General features: G+C 39.6%; 1 protein-coding gene across 2 annotated transcripts in view; it reads right to left on the bottom strand.

The window, feature by feature from the left end:
• Positions 1-22,102, bottom strand: part of LOC127427844 (calmodulin-binding transcription activator 1-like) — a 474,573-nt gene that overhangs the window by 428,068 nt on the left and 24,403 nt on the right. For both annotated transcript variants that reach the window (XM_051675672.1, XM_051675673.1), the window contains one exon: positions 6,642-6,745. In XM_051675672.1, the coding sequence (XP_051531632.1) occupies positions 6,642-6,745 (104 nt within the window). The remainder of the gene's footprint in view (positions 1-6,641; positions 6,746-22,102) is intronic.

Below are 22,102 nucleotides of genomic sequence, written 5' to 3'. Positions count from 1 at the left end.
CATTAAGATTAAGGGTCTATTTTAAGAGCACTAGCGCTAAGCACAGCACAATGCCATACATCATAAGTGCAAAGCCAATGGCCATGGCCATGAAGATTTGGCATTTTTGTGAAAACATGCGCTAAGTCTAGGCACAAATGGGTTTGGCGTAATTTCACGCGCAATGCGCTAATGGGCTGGGTCAAGTGCAATTTAATTCTGAGGTTCTTCTCTGGTTATTATTTAGTCCATTCCCTGTCAAGCACCAGCGAAATAAACGAAGACAGCACATTCATAAGAAACTGGTAGTGTAAATGGACTCTATGCAGTGAATTAGAAAAACAGAAATATGGACTTGCGCTCTTTTGTGCATTAACTGCATCCTTGTTGAATTGCAGGCATATTTCTAGTGACACGTTCCTTTTATACGCATGGATACACATGTCGGTTGCTTAAATGTGGTTCTCGTCACCAATTGGTCAACCTGAATCGGTATCGGCTCCGATACGGAAGCTTTTAGACGGATCGAGTATCGGTCCGATGAGCCCGATTCAAATCCGATACTGTGTGTTAGTCATGTTCGTTACTGTCAAGCTCCAAAAATGCCATAAAAGAACCATAAAAACACCATTAAAGCAGTTCATGTGACTCGTGCATTTTATTCAAAGCCACTTGAAGATGTGCGATAGCTCTGTGAATCACAAAATGCTGTGTTTTATAAGTAAATATATAGTATGCGCAGCGCATTAGTGAATGGTGCTGCTCTTTTGACACAAACTCACGCACAGGCTGGTGATGCACTCGTGGCTATTTTTAGCCTTCACAGCGGTGCGCAATATTTGAGCGCTATTCAAGAACAACATCTCAGATGTAGATGCTCAATAGTTCGGTTCACTTATAATATGCATTTAGAACAGCGGAGGTGCATTTTACCAGAATTTGAATAAGAAGTGAATTAAACTACTGTGAACTTGCCTACAAACAGACACATACAGGACTTCCTGGAGAGTTTAGAATGTCAAAATAAAAGTGTGAGGGTTTAAAAAATGCATGATTTAAATATATTACTGTTGTATTTAAAATTAAAATTAAAAGTCAATAATAATAATAATAATAACAATTTATTATTATTATTATTATTATTGTCATCTTTAGTATTTGTTTACAATTTATAACAATATTTATGTTGAATGGGTTCCAAAAATTAACTGTGTGAATGAAAAGTGGACTGATGTCTTACAACTAAATTGAACAAAAAAAGAGATCTGAATCCTTTAAAGTCCAGATGCAAGTTGAAAAACTTTTGGAAAACAAACAAAAAAAAAGAACAAAAAAAAAAAAGGCAAAAATAAAACACTGGTTTCTTTTCTACTGAAGACTTGAAGACTGGAATTACTGTTAATTTTGCTGCTACATTATCCAGTATACTAGTTAATAATAAAGTGTTTCTTAATAAGCTATACATTTATATTGAAATAATGTGTAGTTAGAGGTTTGTGTTTCTTTACATATTAAAGAGTACTCCCAATTAGTTTCACACAATAATGTAAAGATATTCTAAATTGATTATGCAAAAAACAACACTGGTATCGGCTTGGGATCGGTATTGGCCGATACTGAGATTTCCGATATCGGAATAGGAAGAGAAAAAGTGGTATCGGTGCATCCCTAGTTTATTTTCTGTTAAATTATAGAAAATGTAAGTATAATTAACCATTTTTATCTGATACACAAATCATGGCTAGCATTAACAGTGATTGTATTAGCACGCACTTCACTTATACCGATCGATTCTGATTTTGAAAAATGTATTGAAACACGGAAAAAAATTAAACAAAAAATATTTCTTAATTCAAATTACAATTAAAACAAAACGAAAATATAACAAAAATAATGAAGTGGTCAAAAAAATCATACCCAATCCAAGCATTTTTCTCTCTCCAAATTCTTCCACCGGCCCCTTTTACAATTACTTAAAAATCACTCTACAACAACAGGTGGAAAAATACCAATACAAATTAGATCATAAAAACAATTTTAAATATAAACATAAGAATTATAATTGAAAAAGAAACTATGACCTAGATAATTTAACACAAATCTCATAACATTTTGCTTCATAAAACGGCTACAACTGTGATTTAAAATATAGTGGAACATCAAATTATGTCCCTGAGAGACTTTGGACATGAACTTTATTACCATCTCCTGGTGGAATCTCAAAACTGCAAATATGGCAACTGAATTTAGTCTTTGCACTGAAAACGGACGCGCTTCTAAAACGTCTTAGCGCAATGACCTACATATTTCTCAATAAAATAGCAAATTGCACTTTGCGACCCTTTATTAACATACAGTACACCCACAGTTTTCACGAATACACCCACAGACAGTGCAAACACTCCCACCCAGGCCCACTTGCACTGGCACAAAAATTGCACTTAGAAGAATCGCTCTCACGGAAATTGGACAAGACATAGCACACTGTCGAGGCACGTAGCGCTGCAATTTGCACACTCACGAAAATAGAGTAATAAGTGACATTATTTTCAGGACGAATAAACATATTTTCCCCCGTAGTTCTCATTACCGTAATCCATCTCTAAGTTTTACTTTTACTATTCCCATTGTTTTCAGTTATGATTCTCATTACCGTAATAGAGAAAATGTTTTTATTATTAAAATCATTGAAAATAAAAGGCAGTACTAAGGGAGCATTGTATAAATACTTCGCAATTTAAATAATATATATTTTCTTTAACAGTGTGGCCTATAATACGAATATCATAATGACCATCTTTTTTTCGCATTGCTGTAATGAAAATTGTGGATAAATGTGTGTTAACTGTCATGAAAATAATGTAAAAAATCCAAATGGCCCTAAAAAATAGGCGTCATTTTCTATATACAAAATGTGATTTATTTATTTATTTATTTTGATTTTGGAATAAAAGAGGACAAGGATGTTTCTTGACAGACTTTGTTAGAATCACTCAAATTAACTGTTAAATATATATATATTTTTTTTATCTTTTTCAAAGTGCTTAATTGTTATGAGGATGCAAAAAGTCTTAATGAAATGGTGCTATAAACAGGCTTGATTTTCTTTTCATTTTGGGGAGAAATATGATCCAGACATGTTCTTGACAGATTTCATGAGATTTACAATTTTAGACCATAATGTAGCGTGTCATGATTTTCCGTCAGTTATTTCCAGAACAGCCGAGTACAAATCTAATATCCCCTATAGTTGCCAATGTCCACAGTATGCAGCATCTTGCAATGTGTTCACTTACCCACCTGGGTACAGATCTCTGATTTGTTTAAATGAAAATAGAGTTGTCGTAAGTTCAAGTGGCATTAAACTTAAGCAGAGAGCAAGATGACGCGAGGTTGTGTCAGACTTTAGGTGTGTTGTGGAATCAGTCCAAACAGGCCTGCCTAATCTCTGCTGAGTGTGTTTGTTTGCCTGTGAATGTCAGAATGCCTTCAGGCCCAGAAATTTCAAGTTCAAAACAACGCAGAAACACTTTGTATACCAACTGTTAGATAAAACTGACACAGATTTACAGAGCAAATCAAAACACTGAAATGGCGCACAACATCACCTTATGCATTATTTTGAGAAAATTATTTTTCTGTTATCATTCTGATAAGAGAACAATCTTTTTAAGAAAGTTATCATACCTTCTATACAAACAACAGATTACTCTTGAAAAATAATGAATTTTATGCGCATGCCTTGTGAATAGCAAATTAGATAACTTTGTTTAAGTACAACAAATTGGACATAGCTTTTGAAAGCACTTTTGAACAGCATTTAGAACACGTTGACTACCATTTACTTGTTTGTATGGAAATGAAAAAATACTCTGTACCCTGTAATTCAATTTCTAATTTCTAAACATTTGTTACATATTTGTTAGTTAAATACCATACTGATTAATCCATTGTAGACATAGTGTAAACAGTCAATAACCCATTGGGCTCACTGATTAATCTCTCGGGTTAAAGTTGATTATTGTAATCAGCAGTGTTCGAATTGAGCTTTTGGGGGGTTCCCTTACAACCAAAATGCAGGTAGCTGCGAAAGCATGAGACTGTTTACCCCGTTTTAACTGAATAATTACTTCAGATGCACGTACGACTCCCCAAGAATAACTATGGGAATCACTACCAAAACTTCACAGAATAATTTGATATATTGATTCAAATGAGTAATTTCGATATTTTAATGAATTGCAAGACAAGCTTAAGATGTTAGTCTCAGTTTTTAGAATTTAAATAGTGGACACCGTGGCTGAGGTTCATAGTATATGGTAGAGCTATAAATAAGATGTAGCTCAACTTTGCAAATAGTTATATCCCTTAAATTAATTGTTTTCTCTCCTATCGCGAACGTTTATCAACACGGCTTGCGTATTTTAAGATATTGAGGGAGGGTGCACGTCACGGGCACAGCATAATAAATGAACAAAGATATTTTTCCACATAGCATCCATGTAATAACTTTTCAACTGTTTGATAGTGAGCTAACATGTAGCGTTAGATAAATTGTAAGAGTGTTCTGACAATCTGTGCTACCTGCTCAGGATGTGCATCAGCAGTAAAAACAGTGATATGTAAAGTTAAAACATGAGTAGCACATGTCGGGAGGCATGGGAGAACCTGTCGGTATGTACTACAACAGCGTGAAATGTGTTAAAAACCTAGGTAGCACATCTTGTCAGGCAGATAATACCTAACAGGATGTGCTACCAGTATAACTATTAGATAGTGTGATATGGTGTGAGGCTGTACTTAGCCCTAACCCTATACCAAACCCTAACTCCAACCCTAAAACTATGCGAATATAACGTTGGTAGCACATCCTGATAGGTAGCATATATTTTCAGGACACCGGCAAAAACTACATGCATATCAGCTGCACTCATATTAATTATGGTCTAGCGACGGTTTAGTTCTAAGATAGAAAATGATTTAATGTTAGTAATTTAGGTGTACCAACAATCATATATCAAAGAAGAATTATACCTTATTGTGAAGTGAAAATGAGGATCAACACTGACAGTGTCTCTCAGTCGCTGTCTGGAAAGTCCTTCAGAAAACAGCGTGAGGCGCACAAGAGTGTGTTTAGAATTTTCTAACATAGAAAACATACATTTGGATTATTTATGTAACATGGGACACACACTTGTCAATGATGCATTGTGCCACAGTTTTATGTTTCTAGTATTCTAGTTTTGGAGAAAAACCAGGGGACCGCCCAAGTTAAAATATTTGGCCTTATGGGGGGGTATGGTGTTGTGGGCGTGGCCGAGCGACGTCTGTGGAAAGCGAGGCCGGGAGAGGAAGAACAGTAAGGATTGACACCTGTGGGAAATTATATCTAACAGTTTTTCTGTTACAGTGAGAGCTGGAGAGGGATAAAAAGGGTGTCCAGACTGCCGGAGGGGAGAGAGAGAGACACACACAGAGAAACTGAAAAGCAAACTGTTTTGGGTTAAGCTGAAAAGCAGAAAAATAAAGTGGATTTACGTGGACTGTTCACCTGGCCCCCGCTTCCTCCTTCAAAGTAGCTGTGCCTTTGCAGGGCACTTTGAAGGGAACACAGTCCATGATGTAGTGTTGTTCCAAACAGATTTTCCAATAATTATCACTTAAAAAGTGAGTTCCGACTGACCGTTATCACCTTTCAGTCATCTGAAGCTCTCACAGTGGAGGGTAATTGCCTTAGAAGGGAACAGGGCGTAGGAATGATCACTTGTAAATGGGACGAGGCAACGCGAGAGCTGGACACGAGAGAAGTTGCTTGAGTTTATTTATATTTTGTGTGCAGCCAGAGGTTTGTTGGGATGTACAGCACCAGTAAGTGCTCTTTTCTATATGCTTAGTGTATTGTGATTCAAAACATTAGATATATTACCTTATACTCGCTTGTTGTTATTCATCTTGCAAAACGGCTCCAGCATCGTCAAAAGCAAAGACCGCGATGTGCTGTGTGCATTTGTGGGCTGGTTATGGATTAATGCCGTCATAGTTTGGTTCTAAAAGTCAGTGGAAAAGCTGGCCAGTATTGAGATCGCTTCTTAAGTTTCCCTTGTGAGCGGCTCTGAAATTAGCAGCATGGTGGAAAGGGGTGTGTGTGTCTGTGTGTAGGTGTCTGTAAACTAAATCCTATTGGCTATTTTTAAAAGTGGGATGAGTCGTTCGATATGTCCCACCCCCACTACCTGTTTCAGTAGGAAATACGTCAAAACACCAAATCGAACCATGCTCATCAAAGCACTTCATGGGGTCTTTAACTCTTAACCCCCCCCCCTCACCGCCCAATTCAAACAGTGGTTATCAGTTATTCAAGTCCACTTTGGTTGGTTAGCTAAAATGTAATTCACAAATTTCTACTTGTTCTCTGCTTAATTAAAATTAGAAAAATCAAACACTGCTCTAAAACAAATGATTGCTTTTCATTTGTAAAAAAAAAAAAAAAGTATGTGCAGAAATATTTCTATTTATGTACATTGAGTATCCAATAAACAACACATTAAAATGTGATCATTGCAAATTTTGTTCAGACAAACAAAAGGACAAACTCTTCATGTCACATGAAAATAATGTCCTGCAACAAAAGCCGATCAGCAGTACCATTTGAAGCTTCTTACCTCGTTTGTGTTCCAGCGATGTCTCTCCTTGGGCAGGGAGGAGCATTTGGGAAGGCATTCCAGAAGCTTCTTGGGCAGGTAGATTTTCAAATGTCCATGTTCATCTGGAAACAACATAACAAGTAGATTTTATTATGGACTGTGATCAGGATCATTGAAACATTCAAAGTAATAAAAAACAAAGGAAACAAATGAACTCCCATTACTCAGTACATTTACAGTACATGTAGAGTTATAATCGAGCGACAGCAGTAGTCTTCACCTGTTTGTCTAAATATACATGACATATTTAAGCAATATCACATGAGCAAGAGTGCAATATGGCCCTACATCAGCACTGCTGCGATTCAGCCGCAGGCCGAGTGCCATAGGTAATCACAGCAGTGCTGATTTAAGGCCATATAGCACGATTGCGAATAGTTAAATTAAGTACATTTTAAAAAATGAGGAAAAACTGAGTACGGTCACAAAAAATACATTTGTGCATGGAACTACTTCCTTACACGGTGGATCAGAATCTGCCGTTGCTGGTTCAAACCAAATGATGCATCCAAGCCTCTAAATAATTTCACTTTAGAACTAGTATCACAGCTTGGGCTGTTTCTAACAAGTTATTGAAGAAACAAGGATGTATGTGTGTGTGTGTGTGTGTGTATGTGTGTGTGTGTGTGTGTGTGTGAGTGTGTGTGAGTGAGTGAGATGAGAGAGAGAGAGAGAGAGAGAGAGAGAGAGAGAGAGAGAGAGATGGAGCGTGGGCGATCGCCTGTCTCTGTTGCCACTCCCAAGCAAAGATGCTGTAGTGTGTTAGTCAGCTTTCTGAAGGTAATGTCATTTTCTCTGTGGAAAAATAACCGTCCAATCAGGGGTATTTCTCCCTATTTTGCGGTAGCCAGTGTGCAAGAGTCATTCATGTTCATTTAAAGCCGTTTAAAGCTACAGTTGCAATCAAAATTATTCAACCCCCCTGACCAGCAATACATTCTGGTGATGTGAATGAAAACACATCAACTAAAACCTCAGTAAACAGTCAAAGTAAGTTTTTAATACACATTTGAGTGATTTTGAGAACAAAGAGTTCAGTTTACCCAAACTTTAAAATAAAAAATAACTAATTCTCTCCACAAATGTCGTCAAAAATATTCAACCCCCAAAGTCAATCATTTGTGGAGCATCCTTTATCCTTAATAACAGCAAATAAATATTTCAGGTAAGTGTTCTCAGGCTTTAGACACCTCTCTATTAGAATCTTTACACATTTCTCATGAGCAAAAGCTTCCAGCTCATTGACATTCTTTGGTTTCTGTGCTGCCACTGCTTCCTTGAAATCCCAACAAAGGTTTGCAATGGGATTTTAATGATGGACTGAAAGGACCATTTAAGGACCTATCCTTGGTGTTATTGTCTTGCTGGAATGTCCAGTGATCACCGAGCTTCAATTTACATGATATAGCAAATTTACAAAGATAAAATAAAAAAGAGGGGAGGAAAAGGCAAGGCTGAGCGACAGTGAGAGTGAGAGAGAGAGAGAGAGAGAGAGAGAGAGAGAGAGAGAGAGGAGAGAGAAAAAAAACTTGCACGCCGGTTCCCAGACACGCCGTCGCCTGGTCCTCGATCACTCCTCCACCCTCTGGCAGATGACAGCCACTCGGACCGGAGCAAGTCCTCCGACCCCTGGCAGATGGAACATCCCTCCGCGTTTTGGCGGCCGGTAGCTAGCCCCTCCGCCCCTGGCAGCGACTCCACCGCTCCAGGCGGCCGGCAGCAAGCCCCTCCTCACCTCGCGGAGGGCGGCCGTTCCTCCGCATACAGGCAGCCGGCAGCAACTCCTCCGTCCCCCAGGCGGACAGCCGCGGCTGCTCATTTGGGCGGATGGCAGTGGCGAGGACTTCACGGCAGTGCATACCTCCTCCTTCCCAGGTTTCAGCACCAATGTAACAAGGTTAAAATGGGTAAGGAGGCAGCGGGAACCAGCTGAATGGTCAAAATAATATTGAATGAAACAAAAAGACACACAACACAAATGCACACATGGCAGCTGTGTGTGGCTCTCTCTCTCTCGAACTGCCGCATCCCACTTATCCCACTTATCCCTTCTCAATATTGCTCCTAATCAAGTTTTTTTTTTTTTTCAAAAGTTGGTGTACTTGTCAACCAAGTCGACAAAAGTGCCAGTGAAGAGTATGCTTGAGATGAAATATGAGACAAGTTTGAAGAAAAATCAAGGTAAATAGCACTTTTAATATCACAGAATATGTTTGGGCATCATTTCCAATCAAGCTGTAATTTTTCCAAATTATGCAAAAAATTTGAAAATATTAATTCATTGTCTGTTTATAGGATACATAAAATATTCGCAATAAATTTAGCCTTTGCAAGAAAAAGCAGTCAGCCCTTTTATTTCAAAAACATTAAAGTGTCATTTCAATCAGTGTTATTTCCAGCACAGAATTCTATTAAACACTATACAGAATTTGAGATGTGCTGGAAGTGACACAGTGGTAGGAATTTCATGATTTAAAAAAAATATATATTTTTAAAAATAAAGATAAAATGACATAAATCTCCGGTGATGCATGCACATACTCTGTTGGACATGGTTAGTAAACTAATTAAGTAAACTAATGAGTGTGTGAAAAATGTTTTAATAGGATTTTACTGTCTAGAAATTCTCAGGGCTAGAAGTGCACAAAATTGAGGAAACACCCATACATGCCACTTTAGTCTCTATTCCATTAGGGACTCCTCTGAGAAAACGTCCATGCTCAGGTGTTTACGTAGAAACATAAAATTATAAAACAGGCATGAGACCTCAAAGAGGTAGCACTCATAAAGCAATGAACAACAAAAACAAACTCAAGATGTTACTGTGAAATAAAAGCGAACATATTTGGAGCACAAGGCGTGCAAATGCTTTCATCCAGAAATGTTGTGATTTTGTTTTCATTGAGTCTCTTTCTTTCTTATCATGCCAGAGTGCCTGCTCAAATATATAACAACAAAATTGGGCAATGGAGCAAAAGTATTTCAAGTTTATTGATAACCGTTTGCATCAAGGGCTCAGGCTTCTTAAGGAACTCAATGTTTAGCCCTGTGGGAGAAGGCAGTTCCACATTGCGCGCTGAGCCTGATTATGAATACAAAAAGAGTGAGCGAGTGAAAGAAATAGAAAGAAGGAGAATGAGAGAGTGACTGAGGTGTGTGGAGTGTGTCCTCAGTAAAAGACAGGAAAGAAATGAGAGACTGCAGATCTGAAGTGAGATGAAGACTGTGTCCATAGAGACACTGCTTAGCAACCACTCCCACTCTAGCTTTAAGGACAAACAGATAACCAGAATGAAAAAGAGGGTCAGATCACTCGTCGTACATTGGAATTTAATGCACATTGGTGTACTTTACCTGTGCATGAACTTAGAACTATATATATATATATATATATATATATATATATATATATATATATATATATATATATATATATACATTAGTTGAAGTCCATTAGGATGACCACTTTATTTTAAGAATGTGAAATGTCAGAATAATAGTAGAGATAATTATTTATTTCATCTATTATTTCTTTCATCACATTCCCAGTGGGTCAGAAGTTTACATACACTTTGCTAGTATTTGGTAGCATTGCCTTTAAATTGTTTAACTTGGGTCAAATGTTTTGGGTAGCCTTCCACAAGCTACTCACAATAAGTTGCTGGAATTTTAGTCCATTCCTCCAGACAGAACTGACGTAACTGAGTCGGGTTTGTGGGCCTCCTTGCTCGCACACGTTTTTTCAGTTCTGCCCACAATCGGATTTAGGTCAGGGCTTTGTGATGGCCACTCCAATACCTTGACTTTGTTGTCCTTAAGCCATTTTGCCACAGCTGTCCATTTGGAAGACCCATTTGCGACCGAGCTTCCTGGCTGATGTCTTGAGATGTTGCTTCAATATATCCACATAATTTTCCTTCCTCATGATACCATCTATTTTGTGAAGTGCACCAGTCCCTCCTGCAGAAAAGCACCCCCACAACATGATGCTGCCACCCCCATGCTTCATGGTTGGGATGGTGTTCTTCGGCTTGCAAGCCTCACCCTTTTTCCTCCAAACATAACGATGGTCATTATGGCCAAACAGTTACATTTTTGTTTCATCATACCAGAGGACATTTCTCGAAAAAGTAAGTTCTTTGTCCCCATGTGCAAACTGTAGTCTGGCTTTTTTATGGTGGTTTTGGTGCAGTGGCTTCTTTCTGGCTGAGCAGCCTTTCAGGTTATGTCAATATAGGACTTGCTTTGCTGTGGATATAGATACTTAGAAATTCTACCTGTTTCCTCCAGCATCTTCACAAGGTCTTTTGCTGTTGTTCTGTTGATTGATTTTCTCTTTTCGTACCAAACTACATTCATCTCTAGGAGACAGAATGCATCTCCTTCCTGAGTGGTATGATGGCTGCGTGGTCCCATGGTGTTTATACACTCAAAAAATGGGTTTTGTGGCACTGTTTGTTTTACCCAAATATGTTTTGTTAAAATAACACACATATATTTAGTTTTCCACCAAAACACTATTGAATTGTGCTTCATTAAATTAAACTGTTTAACTCTCCACTATACTTGATCATCAATCTTTAAACTAACATAATGGGTTTAATTTTGCCATTCTAAAAACCATCGCTTTTGATAAAGACGGCGCAAAGGACGTGGCGCCAGATCAAGAAGTACCAAGTAAAAAAATCTTGTTTTTTGCGCTCAGTCAAAGTCTTGTATTTATTGTTCTGTTTTTTGCGGTGCTTTTAACGTTTTGTTTAGCAGTCGAGTATTGTGTATGATTGGTTTATTTCGCAGTTAATGGATGATTTCATGCGGTTGGAAGAGGTGAGTTTAATGGTGCTCGTGGAAAGCGTGTGATTTTCTGTAGTGTATGAACATTTAACATGTACGTTTGCTTGTGGAACAAAGGATGGGACAATATATTAAAAATCAAAATGGTTTTCAGTCGAAACTTAATTTTCACTGAATAATGTATTTTAATAACCATCCACCATTTCGTAATATCCATCCAAGTGATACTATATTTAATCGAGAATATACCATAACATGAACTTCATATCGTACATCAAAACAAATCGTGAGACAAATGGGGAATGATATAGCGAATTTAGAAACATCACAAACCAAAAAATGACGAACCACATCGAGGCAAAATTCAATATTTTAAATTATCAATATTTTGTGTCCATGTGATAATAAAAGAAATTACCCTTAAATCATTAAAAGCTCTTGGTTTACACTATTTATACTACACAGCAGAGGTCGCAGTCTCTATCTTGTATGCAACTGACCCCCCCATATTTGTGGCTATCAACTGAAAAAAGCAATAGCGGTGAATGGAAAAACAGCCTCGAAACAATGTCAAATAAAGCATCAAAAAATTGCTTTTGATCCATGTCAAGTCCCAGTAAAGGTGAATAAAGTTCTGAAGTAAGTACAAATAATGCCATATTTGACTTTCGCAGACATTTAAATATTTTATCCATGATTCATCTCTGTACGACATGCGTTTCATCACGGCTCTCCCCCTTCATCACTGCCTAACTTTGGCGAAATGAAGGCTTGTCACTTTAAAGACAACTTTATTGAAGGAAAAACAACGTTTTGGCTCTGGTAAGTAAAGAGCAGTATCACCTTTTTAAGATTTATAAACAGAAACAAAAATGTTGCCGACTTTTGTTACATCCCACAGCTCAGCACACTGAAAGTCAATGGAGTTTTGGCAAAGACTGTATTTATACCAAGACGGTTCACTTGTATTACTATAAATGGGAGAAAGTGCAATGCTCATTATGGCTGCTCTAGTAAAGGAAGTCCCACCTTTCTAGATAAAAGAGTCAATCGCAAATTGGTAAAGTCATCGCGTCACTACAGCTGCTGTTAGAATCTCTGGTTACCATAGGCAGAGGTGGTTCCATATATACTGCCTATAAGCGCAAGCAGTTTTACAAGGACAACTTTAGTGTTGTGGAACCTATTGAATACGGACTTGATGAACAATAGACAAACACCTTTCAGTATGTTCCAATTATGAAATCATTGCAGCTGGTCAAAGTTGCTGAAAACCACAGAGCAAGGATTAGTCCAGCGAGTCGTGACAACCATTATTTCAAGTCATTTCAGGATGGTACCCACTTCACAGAAAACAGTTTGTTGTCTGAGAAAGACTTAATTTTATTGACTTTATATGCAGATGATTGAGGTGTATAACCCACTTGGGACGTCCCAAAAGAAACACAAGCTTTTTGCCGTTTACTGGATTTTGAGCAATTTACCCCCAGGTTCCCACTCCTCTCTCTCCTCAATCTATTTTTGGCTCTCCTGTGCAGAAGTGATGATTTGAAGCACTATGGGTATGAAAAAGTCCTTGAGCTTCTTTTGCATGACCTTTCAACTCTAGAACAAGATGTATTCATTCCTCTTCTTGGAACCTTTCTTAAAGGTACTGTTTATTGTGTGGTGGCAGACAACTTGGCAGCTCGTGGCATTGCTGACTTTGTTGAAAGATTTTCAGGACAGTACTTTTGTCGGTTTTGTTTGGGTAAGAGTTTGGATGTGCAGTCAAAAGAAGTTCAGTCCGGTGCATTCAACCTCAGAAATAAAGATCTTCATAAAGATTATGTGAAAACTGCACAGGAGAATGGCACAAGCTGTTGTGGAGTGAAAAGAGAATGTGTTTTTCTTAGCACCTCTCTCATTTCAACGTGCTATCTGCTTATCCACCAGATGTGCTAAGAAAAGCTTAAGAAAATACAGTAAGGAGGATGGATAACTGCAAGTAGTGAGTTCGATGTAGCATTGGCAGAGTTTTGAGCTGGAGCCATATCTTATGGAAAGACTATTTTTCCTTTTTGAACTATAAATGTGAATAATTTCATTTATTGTTAAATTTCTCATTGATCATCATATTGACATACATTTTACAATATCTGTTAGATTTCCATCTTGCCTGCTTGCCTGTATTTCCATTACAGAGGAAATTATCAAGCAAAGTAATAGGTGAATGGCTGGATGGGCAAAGAGTAAAATGTCATATTTTTAAAATGTGTGCCTTTGATTTGAAAAAAAATAAAAATAAAAATAAAAATGTAAAGGTTATATTTCTTTAATATTGTTTGGTATTTGCATCTTAGACTGACAACATAGATGTGAAGAGAGAATGCATACTCGAATCTCTCTGTCTACCTGAATGAAGACCCAGGCAGCCCTATTATGTAGTACAGTATATGGTGAGTGTATGTGCCTTTGACATTTTGCTGTATTTTCAAGGATGTTAATTGCTGTGGTAGCCCAGCAGATGTTGGAGTGGTATTGGAAGGTCTAAAAGTTCTTCAGGATCTCAGCAATGTACCATATGCCACAGCCATGTTGCTGGGACTGATATATGCACTGAACTTGAACTAAGGTACACATTTGAAGTACTGCAGAAGTTATTTCTGGAGCTAGATGGCAACAAGCTATCTAATAAATTGCAAACACTGAAGACCAAGCTCTTCTCTGGTGTGCTAGAGTAAGGAATGCTCCTGGAATAAGTTTTGATTTGATACCTTTAAATGCCAAGTTTTAGAAAATGGCAATAGTTTGACATTTCTGCCATTCTGTTGTGCAATTTTGTAATGTGGGTTACACTATTGTTCAACTTTATTTATCCATGTTCAAAATTGTTGAAAAAAACTCACAGTTGCAAGCTGCCTATTTCCTGAATGGTGTTCAGTGCATCTGTAATTTTCAGTAAAAGTTACATCTAGTAGATTCTAGCAGTGATACCTGTCATTTGATAATTGTCAGATGCCAGTTCTTAGTCTAAATTATACTTTGCCATCTGTACTTTTTGACCTCATGTAGGATTTTATGTATTGTTTTTTATTAATAAGATTATTTTTGAGAAATATTATTTACCTTTATACAAATTTAAAAGTAATTTTCAGCTTCAGTGATGAGTTTGCACTAGAAGTCTTGACTCTTAAGAAGTCTGATGGCTCTAAAAGTAATTTTTTAGCAAACATGTTCTTTGTTCAAATTTGGTTTTGGAAGAAGTAAGATCTACAAGCTGCCCATTTCTTGGAGGGTGCTCGGCGTATTTTTACTTTTCAGTAAAAGTTGTGTCTAGTGTATTCCAGAAGTGATTTCTGACAAGATTCATGTTATTTTTTAGACAAGTTCCAAGCCTAAATTAGAGTCTGCCAACTGTAATTTCTGACCTCAAGCATGTTTTTAGATTAATTTTTTGTAAAGATGATAAAGCCTATTTACATTTGTAGACTTTTCTAAAATATTGCATTGTTTTTAAGCTTCATTGTTAATGTATTTGCACAAGTCTAATGACTCTTTTGCATGTTAAATGGACTAACTTTAACAGAAACAATTGAGTTAAAGTAACTAGAACTAAGTGGATGGAACCACTGTCCATAATTTCAGTGAGTTGTTTGAATGAAATCTTCTTATGTTGGTTGAGTGAAAAATATTTAGAGAGTTTTTAATAGACCAAAACATGTTCAGAAAACATAAACAGTTTAAGTTACAGGGCAGTGATTAAATTGATTTGGTTGGACATTACTATTCACATAGATTCTTCCTCATTCAGTTGTGTTGTCACAACACATGGAGTTTGCATAGATTAAAAAAAATCCTTTAATGTTAATAAAAACGAATTTGGTTGTGTAGAACCACTGTCCATAATTGAACTGAGTTAGTGTAAACTCAGTGTTTTGCATACTGTTGCATACCTTCAGGTGTTTGGAAATTGCTCCCAAGGATGAACCAGACTTGTGGAGGTCCACAATGTCTTTTATTTTTTTTTCTGAGGTCTTGACTGATTTCTTTTGATTTTCTCATGATGTCAAGCAAAGAGGCACTGAGTTTGAAGGTAGACCTTAAAATTCATCCACAGGTACACCTCCAACTGACTCCAATTAGCCTAACTGACCAATTGCCTAAAGGCTTGACATCATTCTCTGGAATTTTTCAAGCTGCTTAAAGGCACAGTTAACTTAGTGTATGTAAACTTTTAACTTCAACTGTATATACTGATATACACACACACACACACACACACACACACACACACACACACACACACACACATGTTGGTGCAGCTATCATTATGAGGACACTCCATAGACATAATGATTTTTATACTGTACAAAGTATAGATTCTATCCCCTAACCCTAACCCTACCCCTAACCCTCACAAAAAATGTTCTGCATTTTTACATTTTCAATAAAACATCGTTTAGTATGTTTTTTTAAGTGATTTGAATTATGGGGACACTAGAAATGTCCTCATAAACCACATTTATAGCATAATACCCTTATAATTACCAGTTTGTAACCTAAAAAAAAGCCTTCGTAAACCACTTAAACCTGCCCACCTACACACACACACGCACACACAGTACAACACATAGGACATTGAGGCAGATGGGCTACAGCAGCAGAAAACCCCTCCAGGTACCACTACTGTCAGCTTAGAACAGGAAACTGAGGCTGCAGTGGACACAGGCTCACCAAAACTGGACAGTACACAACTGGAAAAACAAATCTGGATTTCTGCAAGAGGAGCACAAATGGTAGGCCCACTGCAGCCTCAGCTTTCTGTTCTTGGCTGACAGAAGTGGAACCCAATGTGGTCGTCTGCTGTTGTAGCCCATCCACCTCAAGGTCTGATGCGTTTTGCATTCTGAGATGCTATTCTGCTCACTACAGTTATACAGAGGGGTTATCTGAGTTACTGTAGCCTTTCTTTCAGCTCGAACCAGTCTGGCCATTCTCTGTTGACCGCTCTCATCAACAAGGCATTTTCGTCCACAGAACTGCTACACATTGGTTGATTTTTGTTTTTGGCACCATTCTGAGTAAATTCTAGAGATTGTTGTGTGTGAAAATCCCAGGAGATCAGCAGTTACAGAAATACTCAAACCAGCCCGTCTGGTACCAACATTCATACATGCGATTATCTAATCAGCCAATCATATGGCAGCAGTGCAGTGCATAAAATCATGCAGATACAGGTCAGGAGCTTTAGTTAATGTTCACATCAACCATCAGAATGGGGAAAAAATGTGATCTCAGTGATTTAGACCGTGGCATGATTGCTGGTGCCAGATGGGCTGGTTTGAGTATTTCTGTAACTGCTGATCTCCTGAGAGTAGTGTGGTTTTAGCACGAATGACTCTTGTAAAGCGATTCTCTTCCTGAAAAATAAGTATTAATGGAACTGGTAAGGAATCAGAATTAGTCAGAGGAATGAAAATAATTCAAATCCTTATGAATCCCAACGCTAGAAGGAGTACTTGAACCTTACTGATGGGGGCTGTATAACTACATAAGACTAAAAAGGTTGGGAAACACAAATATTCTGAATCAAAACACACAGCACAATTGCATAATAACACAATTATTTGGGATAAGTAAGCAGAGAATCTTGAGGAGCTTTTCTCAATTTAACTCAACTGGGATGAATAATAAAGGAACAAGATGTTGAGAAACTTATGTATGGAGTAATTAAGGCTAGTCTACAGTATATTTCCTGGGTCTCTCGCTGTCTGGGTCTGTCTCTTCCACTCTGTACATGCTTTGGCAGAACAACGCTTGATTCTGAGGACTGCTATTTAGCCTCATTGTTCTGCATCAAAGGGGCTTTTAAATTATGCTGACTCTAACAACTGTGGCTTTAAAGGCAAATTTTAATCACAGAGTCCGTTGACGTCTGCCAAGCGCTGCCTTAAGCATTCGCCTTTCTCTCCATCACAATGCTCTCTCAAGAGAAGCCAATGAGAGACGGATATGAGGGAAAATGGCTTAACAACAAAGAAAATGAAAAACAAAACAGGGGTACGCACATGCTACTAATACTCATACAGATATAAATTTGTAAACGTACTGCAGGTGGTAGAGAAAAATAGAGCAGAATAGAGTTTAAAAGAGCAAGAGATTGTAACACTCTACTTGGTAGAAATACGTAAGCCTAGTTGTATGAAACTTTTCTTACATTTTCTTTCCTATTTGTTGTCTTTATTCTGTGAAACACAAAAGAACATCTTTAACATAATGTCCAAGTTCCTGACTATTACTTATGCCATTTTATAGTGTTTTTATGTCTGTTTTTATGTTTGTTTTATGTTTGTTTTTGACTTTTGTTGTATGGACAACAGCAGCTCAGACATTCTGCCCAACATCTCATTTTGTGTTTCACAGAAGCAGTGGCGTAACTTGGATCTTATGGGCCCCAGTGCAAATAACTTGTCGGGCCCCCTCCTAGGGGGACCTCGGTCATTTTTTATCACGCCCCTGCACAGAAGAAAATAAAGGGTCAGAAAGACAAAAAAAATTACATTTAGGGTGAATTATTGAGGTTGAGCTCATGAAAATAACAAGACTGTGGCAACATTTTCGCAAAATGACATTATGTGGTTCCTTACACATATCGCGACAGTTCTGAGGTGAAATGTCCACTAAGTGGTGCATAAAGAGAGTTAAATTTTCTCTCAAACAGATTAGTTTTTTTTTTATTTTCTCCCCAATTTGGAATGCCCAATGCGCTCTAAGTCCTTGTGGTAGTGTAGTGATTCACCTCAATCCTGGTGGCAGAGGACAAATCTCAGTTGCCTCCGTATCTGAGACCGTCAATCCACGCATCTTATCATGTGGCTTGTTGAGCGTGTTACCACGGAGACCTAGCACATGTGGAGGCTTCACGCTATTCTCTGTGGCATTCATGCACAACTCACCACGTGCCCCACCGAGAGCGAGAACCACATTATAGCGACCATGAGAAAGTTAACCCAACGTGACTCTACCCACCCTAGCAACCAGGCCAATTGGTTGCTTAGGAAGCCTGACTGGAGTCACTCATGCCCTGGATTCGATCTTACGACTCCAGGTGTGGTAGTCAGCGTCTTTACTTGCTGAGCTACCCAGGCCCCACCAAACAGATGAGTTTTTTAAGGTTAATGCTCTATGGAGTATTACCACCCTACTCTAAACCTTAAAACCGACAGTGTTGTAAAAAGCATATGTGAGATGAAATATGCCACCACGTCATTTTGTGGAGCTTCTATGACATTTTCGGCTTACATGTCGTCTAGCGTGCTCTTCAGGACTCGTCCCCTGTCCTTTGCATTGCAAGTGCAACACTCTCAGTTGAGCTACTGTGCAATTTGATTGTACTCAAACAAGCTTGTAAATGTAGTTGAATATGTAATGCAAACATTAAAATATATCACCTTACAAGTCATGCACCACAGTGAAATTGTTTAGATGTCATAAGTAGAGGTCAGCCAATGGTGGATTTTGCAGATACAGGTAACTAAAATGGATTTTAAAATCGATTCAAATAATGTTTAAGAAAGGCAAAGACAAAGATGATACCAAAAATGAATAAGAGTCCAAAGTGAATAAGAAAAAAAAAACAGATCCATAAAACACGATTTACTCTATATGCTGAAGAGGCACATTTTCATTCAGTCGCATTTTTCTTTTCATGTCCTCGTTTCAATTTAGACCACTTCTCAAATTAAAATAACCAAATTAGAACTGAAGTGAGGATAAAAATATGGATGACTACTGTCAGTCAGTGATTGTTTTTATTTTGCCTCTAGAGGCCCCTATTATACTGTAGAACCAATTTGTTCCAATTGTAGAATCCTCCAGTGCCAGCCGCAGAGGAACATGGAGGAATTAACATACAGTATGTATTTTGGCAAATATCTGCATAGATGTTTTCTGGTAACCGATAGTTCCAAAAAGCAACTATCGGCACAGATTAATCTGTAAAACTGATATATTGGTCTACCTCTAGTCTCTTAAGATAGCATTGTGTAAGGAACAGACTGAAAAGTGTTTATGAACTGATAGTCTGTCCTGTTACTTATGATTTGTGTGAAAGGGAACAAAAGTCATTGCTATGTTTATTTCACCAGGAAACTGACGCGATACATACGAGCCACGTAAAATGTCATTTCGCAAAAAAGTAGGTAAAGTAATACATTTCTATGAGACCAGGTTGGACCAATTCTTTAAATTATGTTTGGACTAAAATTAATTGTTTTCTTTTCAAACAATTCAAACGTCATGGTTACTGGTGTAACCTCCGTTCCCTGATGGAGGGAACGAGACGTTGGTGTCGATGTAGTGACACTAGGGGTCACACTTGGGAGCCCGAGACACCTCTGGTCTTTGATAAAAGGCCAATGAAAATTGGCGAGTGGTATTTGCATGCCACTCCCCCGGACATACGGGTATAAAAGGAGCTGGTATGCTATGATATAAGGTCCGGCCATTTCAGCGGGTAGTTCAGCGTTGTGGCAGGAGGGACACAACGTCTCGTTCCCTCTATCAGGGAACGGAGGTTACACCAGTAACCATGACGTTCCCTATCTGTCACTCACTCGACATTGGTGTCGATGTAGTGACACTAGGGGTCCCTATACAAAACCACAAGGCTGAACTGTGTTATGTGAACTGGCGGTGTGTGGTGGGCAGACTTGCTGTGTGCCTCATAGCCAGCACACCAGGTCGACACGTAACCTCCCCTGACACAGTTATGAGTGTCGAACGGCCCTTTTTAGGGACAAGTCGACTACCCAAAGAAAGAGACAGGCTTAACCCAGTCGTGGCCTCTTTTACCCTTCTCTTTTTCCACTCCCTAAAAAAGAAGGGGGATTATCCGACTGGGCCGCCAGGTCTAGTCGGGGGGTGTCCCTCCGCAGGGGAAGACACCGCAGAGACCACACCTCGCCCAAAGAGAGGGGGGGATATTTAAGTGGAAGAATATGTCACATGGTCTTTCCAACCATGTGGAGAGCCTTCAAGGTAGATCCTGGCCAATGGGGGAGGAGTTACTACAAACATGGAGACTGGGGCAGAGGGGCTCTGCCCAAGGAAGACGCAGTTTGCCAGCAGGGAAACGAACTAGCGGAAGATATAGATCGCATGGGGTTAGCCTTACAGGGAACCGCCACATGCGGAGCACCTACCCCAGAACAGAGCTCTTAGTTAGCGCGTGTACTGGGCTGGCAGCGAGTCTCTCTGAAAACTCAACTGCCACAGGGCTCGGAGGAAGTCAACCAGGGAACAAAGTCTGTGAACACTACTGGGAATTAATGGCGCACGCCTTCAGCTCCAAGGGAGGTGGAAGGCGCTATGTGGAAGCGATACACCCGGCCAGCTATCCCAGGCTTATCTGCTTGTGATGCGTGCCACTACCTGGGACGAAACCGGTACCACCCGGAGGTTGTAGAACCTTGCACAGGTGTTGGGTGTTGTCCAGCCTGCTGCTCTGCAAATGTCTGTTAGAGAGGCACCCCTGGCCAGGGCCCATGGAGCCGTTACACCCCTGGTAGAATGGGCTTGTAGCCCTACCGGGGGTGGCATGTCCTAGGCGACATATGCCATAGTTATGGCGTCAATGAGCCAGTGGGCGATCCTCTGCTTGGAGACAGCGCTTCCTTTCCGCTGTGCACCAAAAGCAGACAAAGAGCTGCTCAGAGATTCTAAAGCTCTGCGTGCGATCCAAATAGATGTGTAAAGCGCGCACCGGACACAGCGACGACAGGGCTGGGTCTGCCTCCTCCTGGGGCAGCGCTTGGAGGTTCACCACCTAGTCCCTAAAGCACCCCAAAGGGGTGGTGGGAACCTTGGGCACATAGCCCGATCAGGGTCTCAGGATCACGTGAGAGTAACCTGGACCGAACTCCAGGCACGTTTCGCTGACAGAGAACACTTGCAGGTCACCTACCCTCTTGATGGAAGTGAGCGCAGTCAGGAGGGCAGTCTTCAAGGAGAGTGCCTTAAGATCGGCTGACTGCAAAGGCTCAAAGGGGGCTCTCTGTAGACCCTGAAGAACTACAGAGGTCTGATGAGGGAACGAGGCGCGGTCTGGAGGGATTCAGCCTCCTGGCACCTCTTAGGAACCTGATGATCAGGTCATGCTTCCCTAAGGACTTACCGTCGACTGCGTTGTGGTGTGCTGCTATGGCAGCAAAGTACACCTTCAAGGTGGAAGGGGACAGCCTCCCTTCCAACCTCTCTTGCAGGAAGGAAAGCACTGATCCAACTGCGCATCTCTGGGGGTCTTCCCGACGGGAAGAACACCACTTAGTGAACAGATGCCACTTAAAGGCATACAGGCGCCTCGTAGAGGGGGCCCTAGCCTGAGTGATCCCCTGAGGGTAACCTGTTGTGACAGCGTGTCCGCTGTAGTGTTGAGGTTGCCCGGGATGTGAGTGGCTTGCAGCGACTTGAAGTGCTGCTGACTCCAGAGGAGGAGATGGCGGGTGAGTTGTGACATACAACGAGAGCGCAAACCACCTTGGCGGTTGACATATGCTACCGTTGTTGTGCTGTCTGTCTGAACTAACACGTGCTTGCCCTGGATCAATGGCCGAAACCTCCACAGGGCGAGCAGAATTGCCAAC

Source organism: Myxocyprinus asiaticus, chromosome 37, assembly GCF_019703515.2.
Source record: "Myxocyprinus asiaticus isolate MX2 ecotype Aquarium Trade chromosome 37, UBuf_Myxa_2, whole genome shotgun sequence".
Lineage (NCBI taxonomy): Eukaryota > Metazoa > Chordata > Actinopteri > Cypriniformes > Catostomidae > Myxocyprinus > Myxocyprinus asiaticus.
This window is presented reverse-complemented; position numbering and strand designations above follow the sequence as displayed.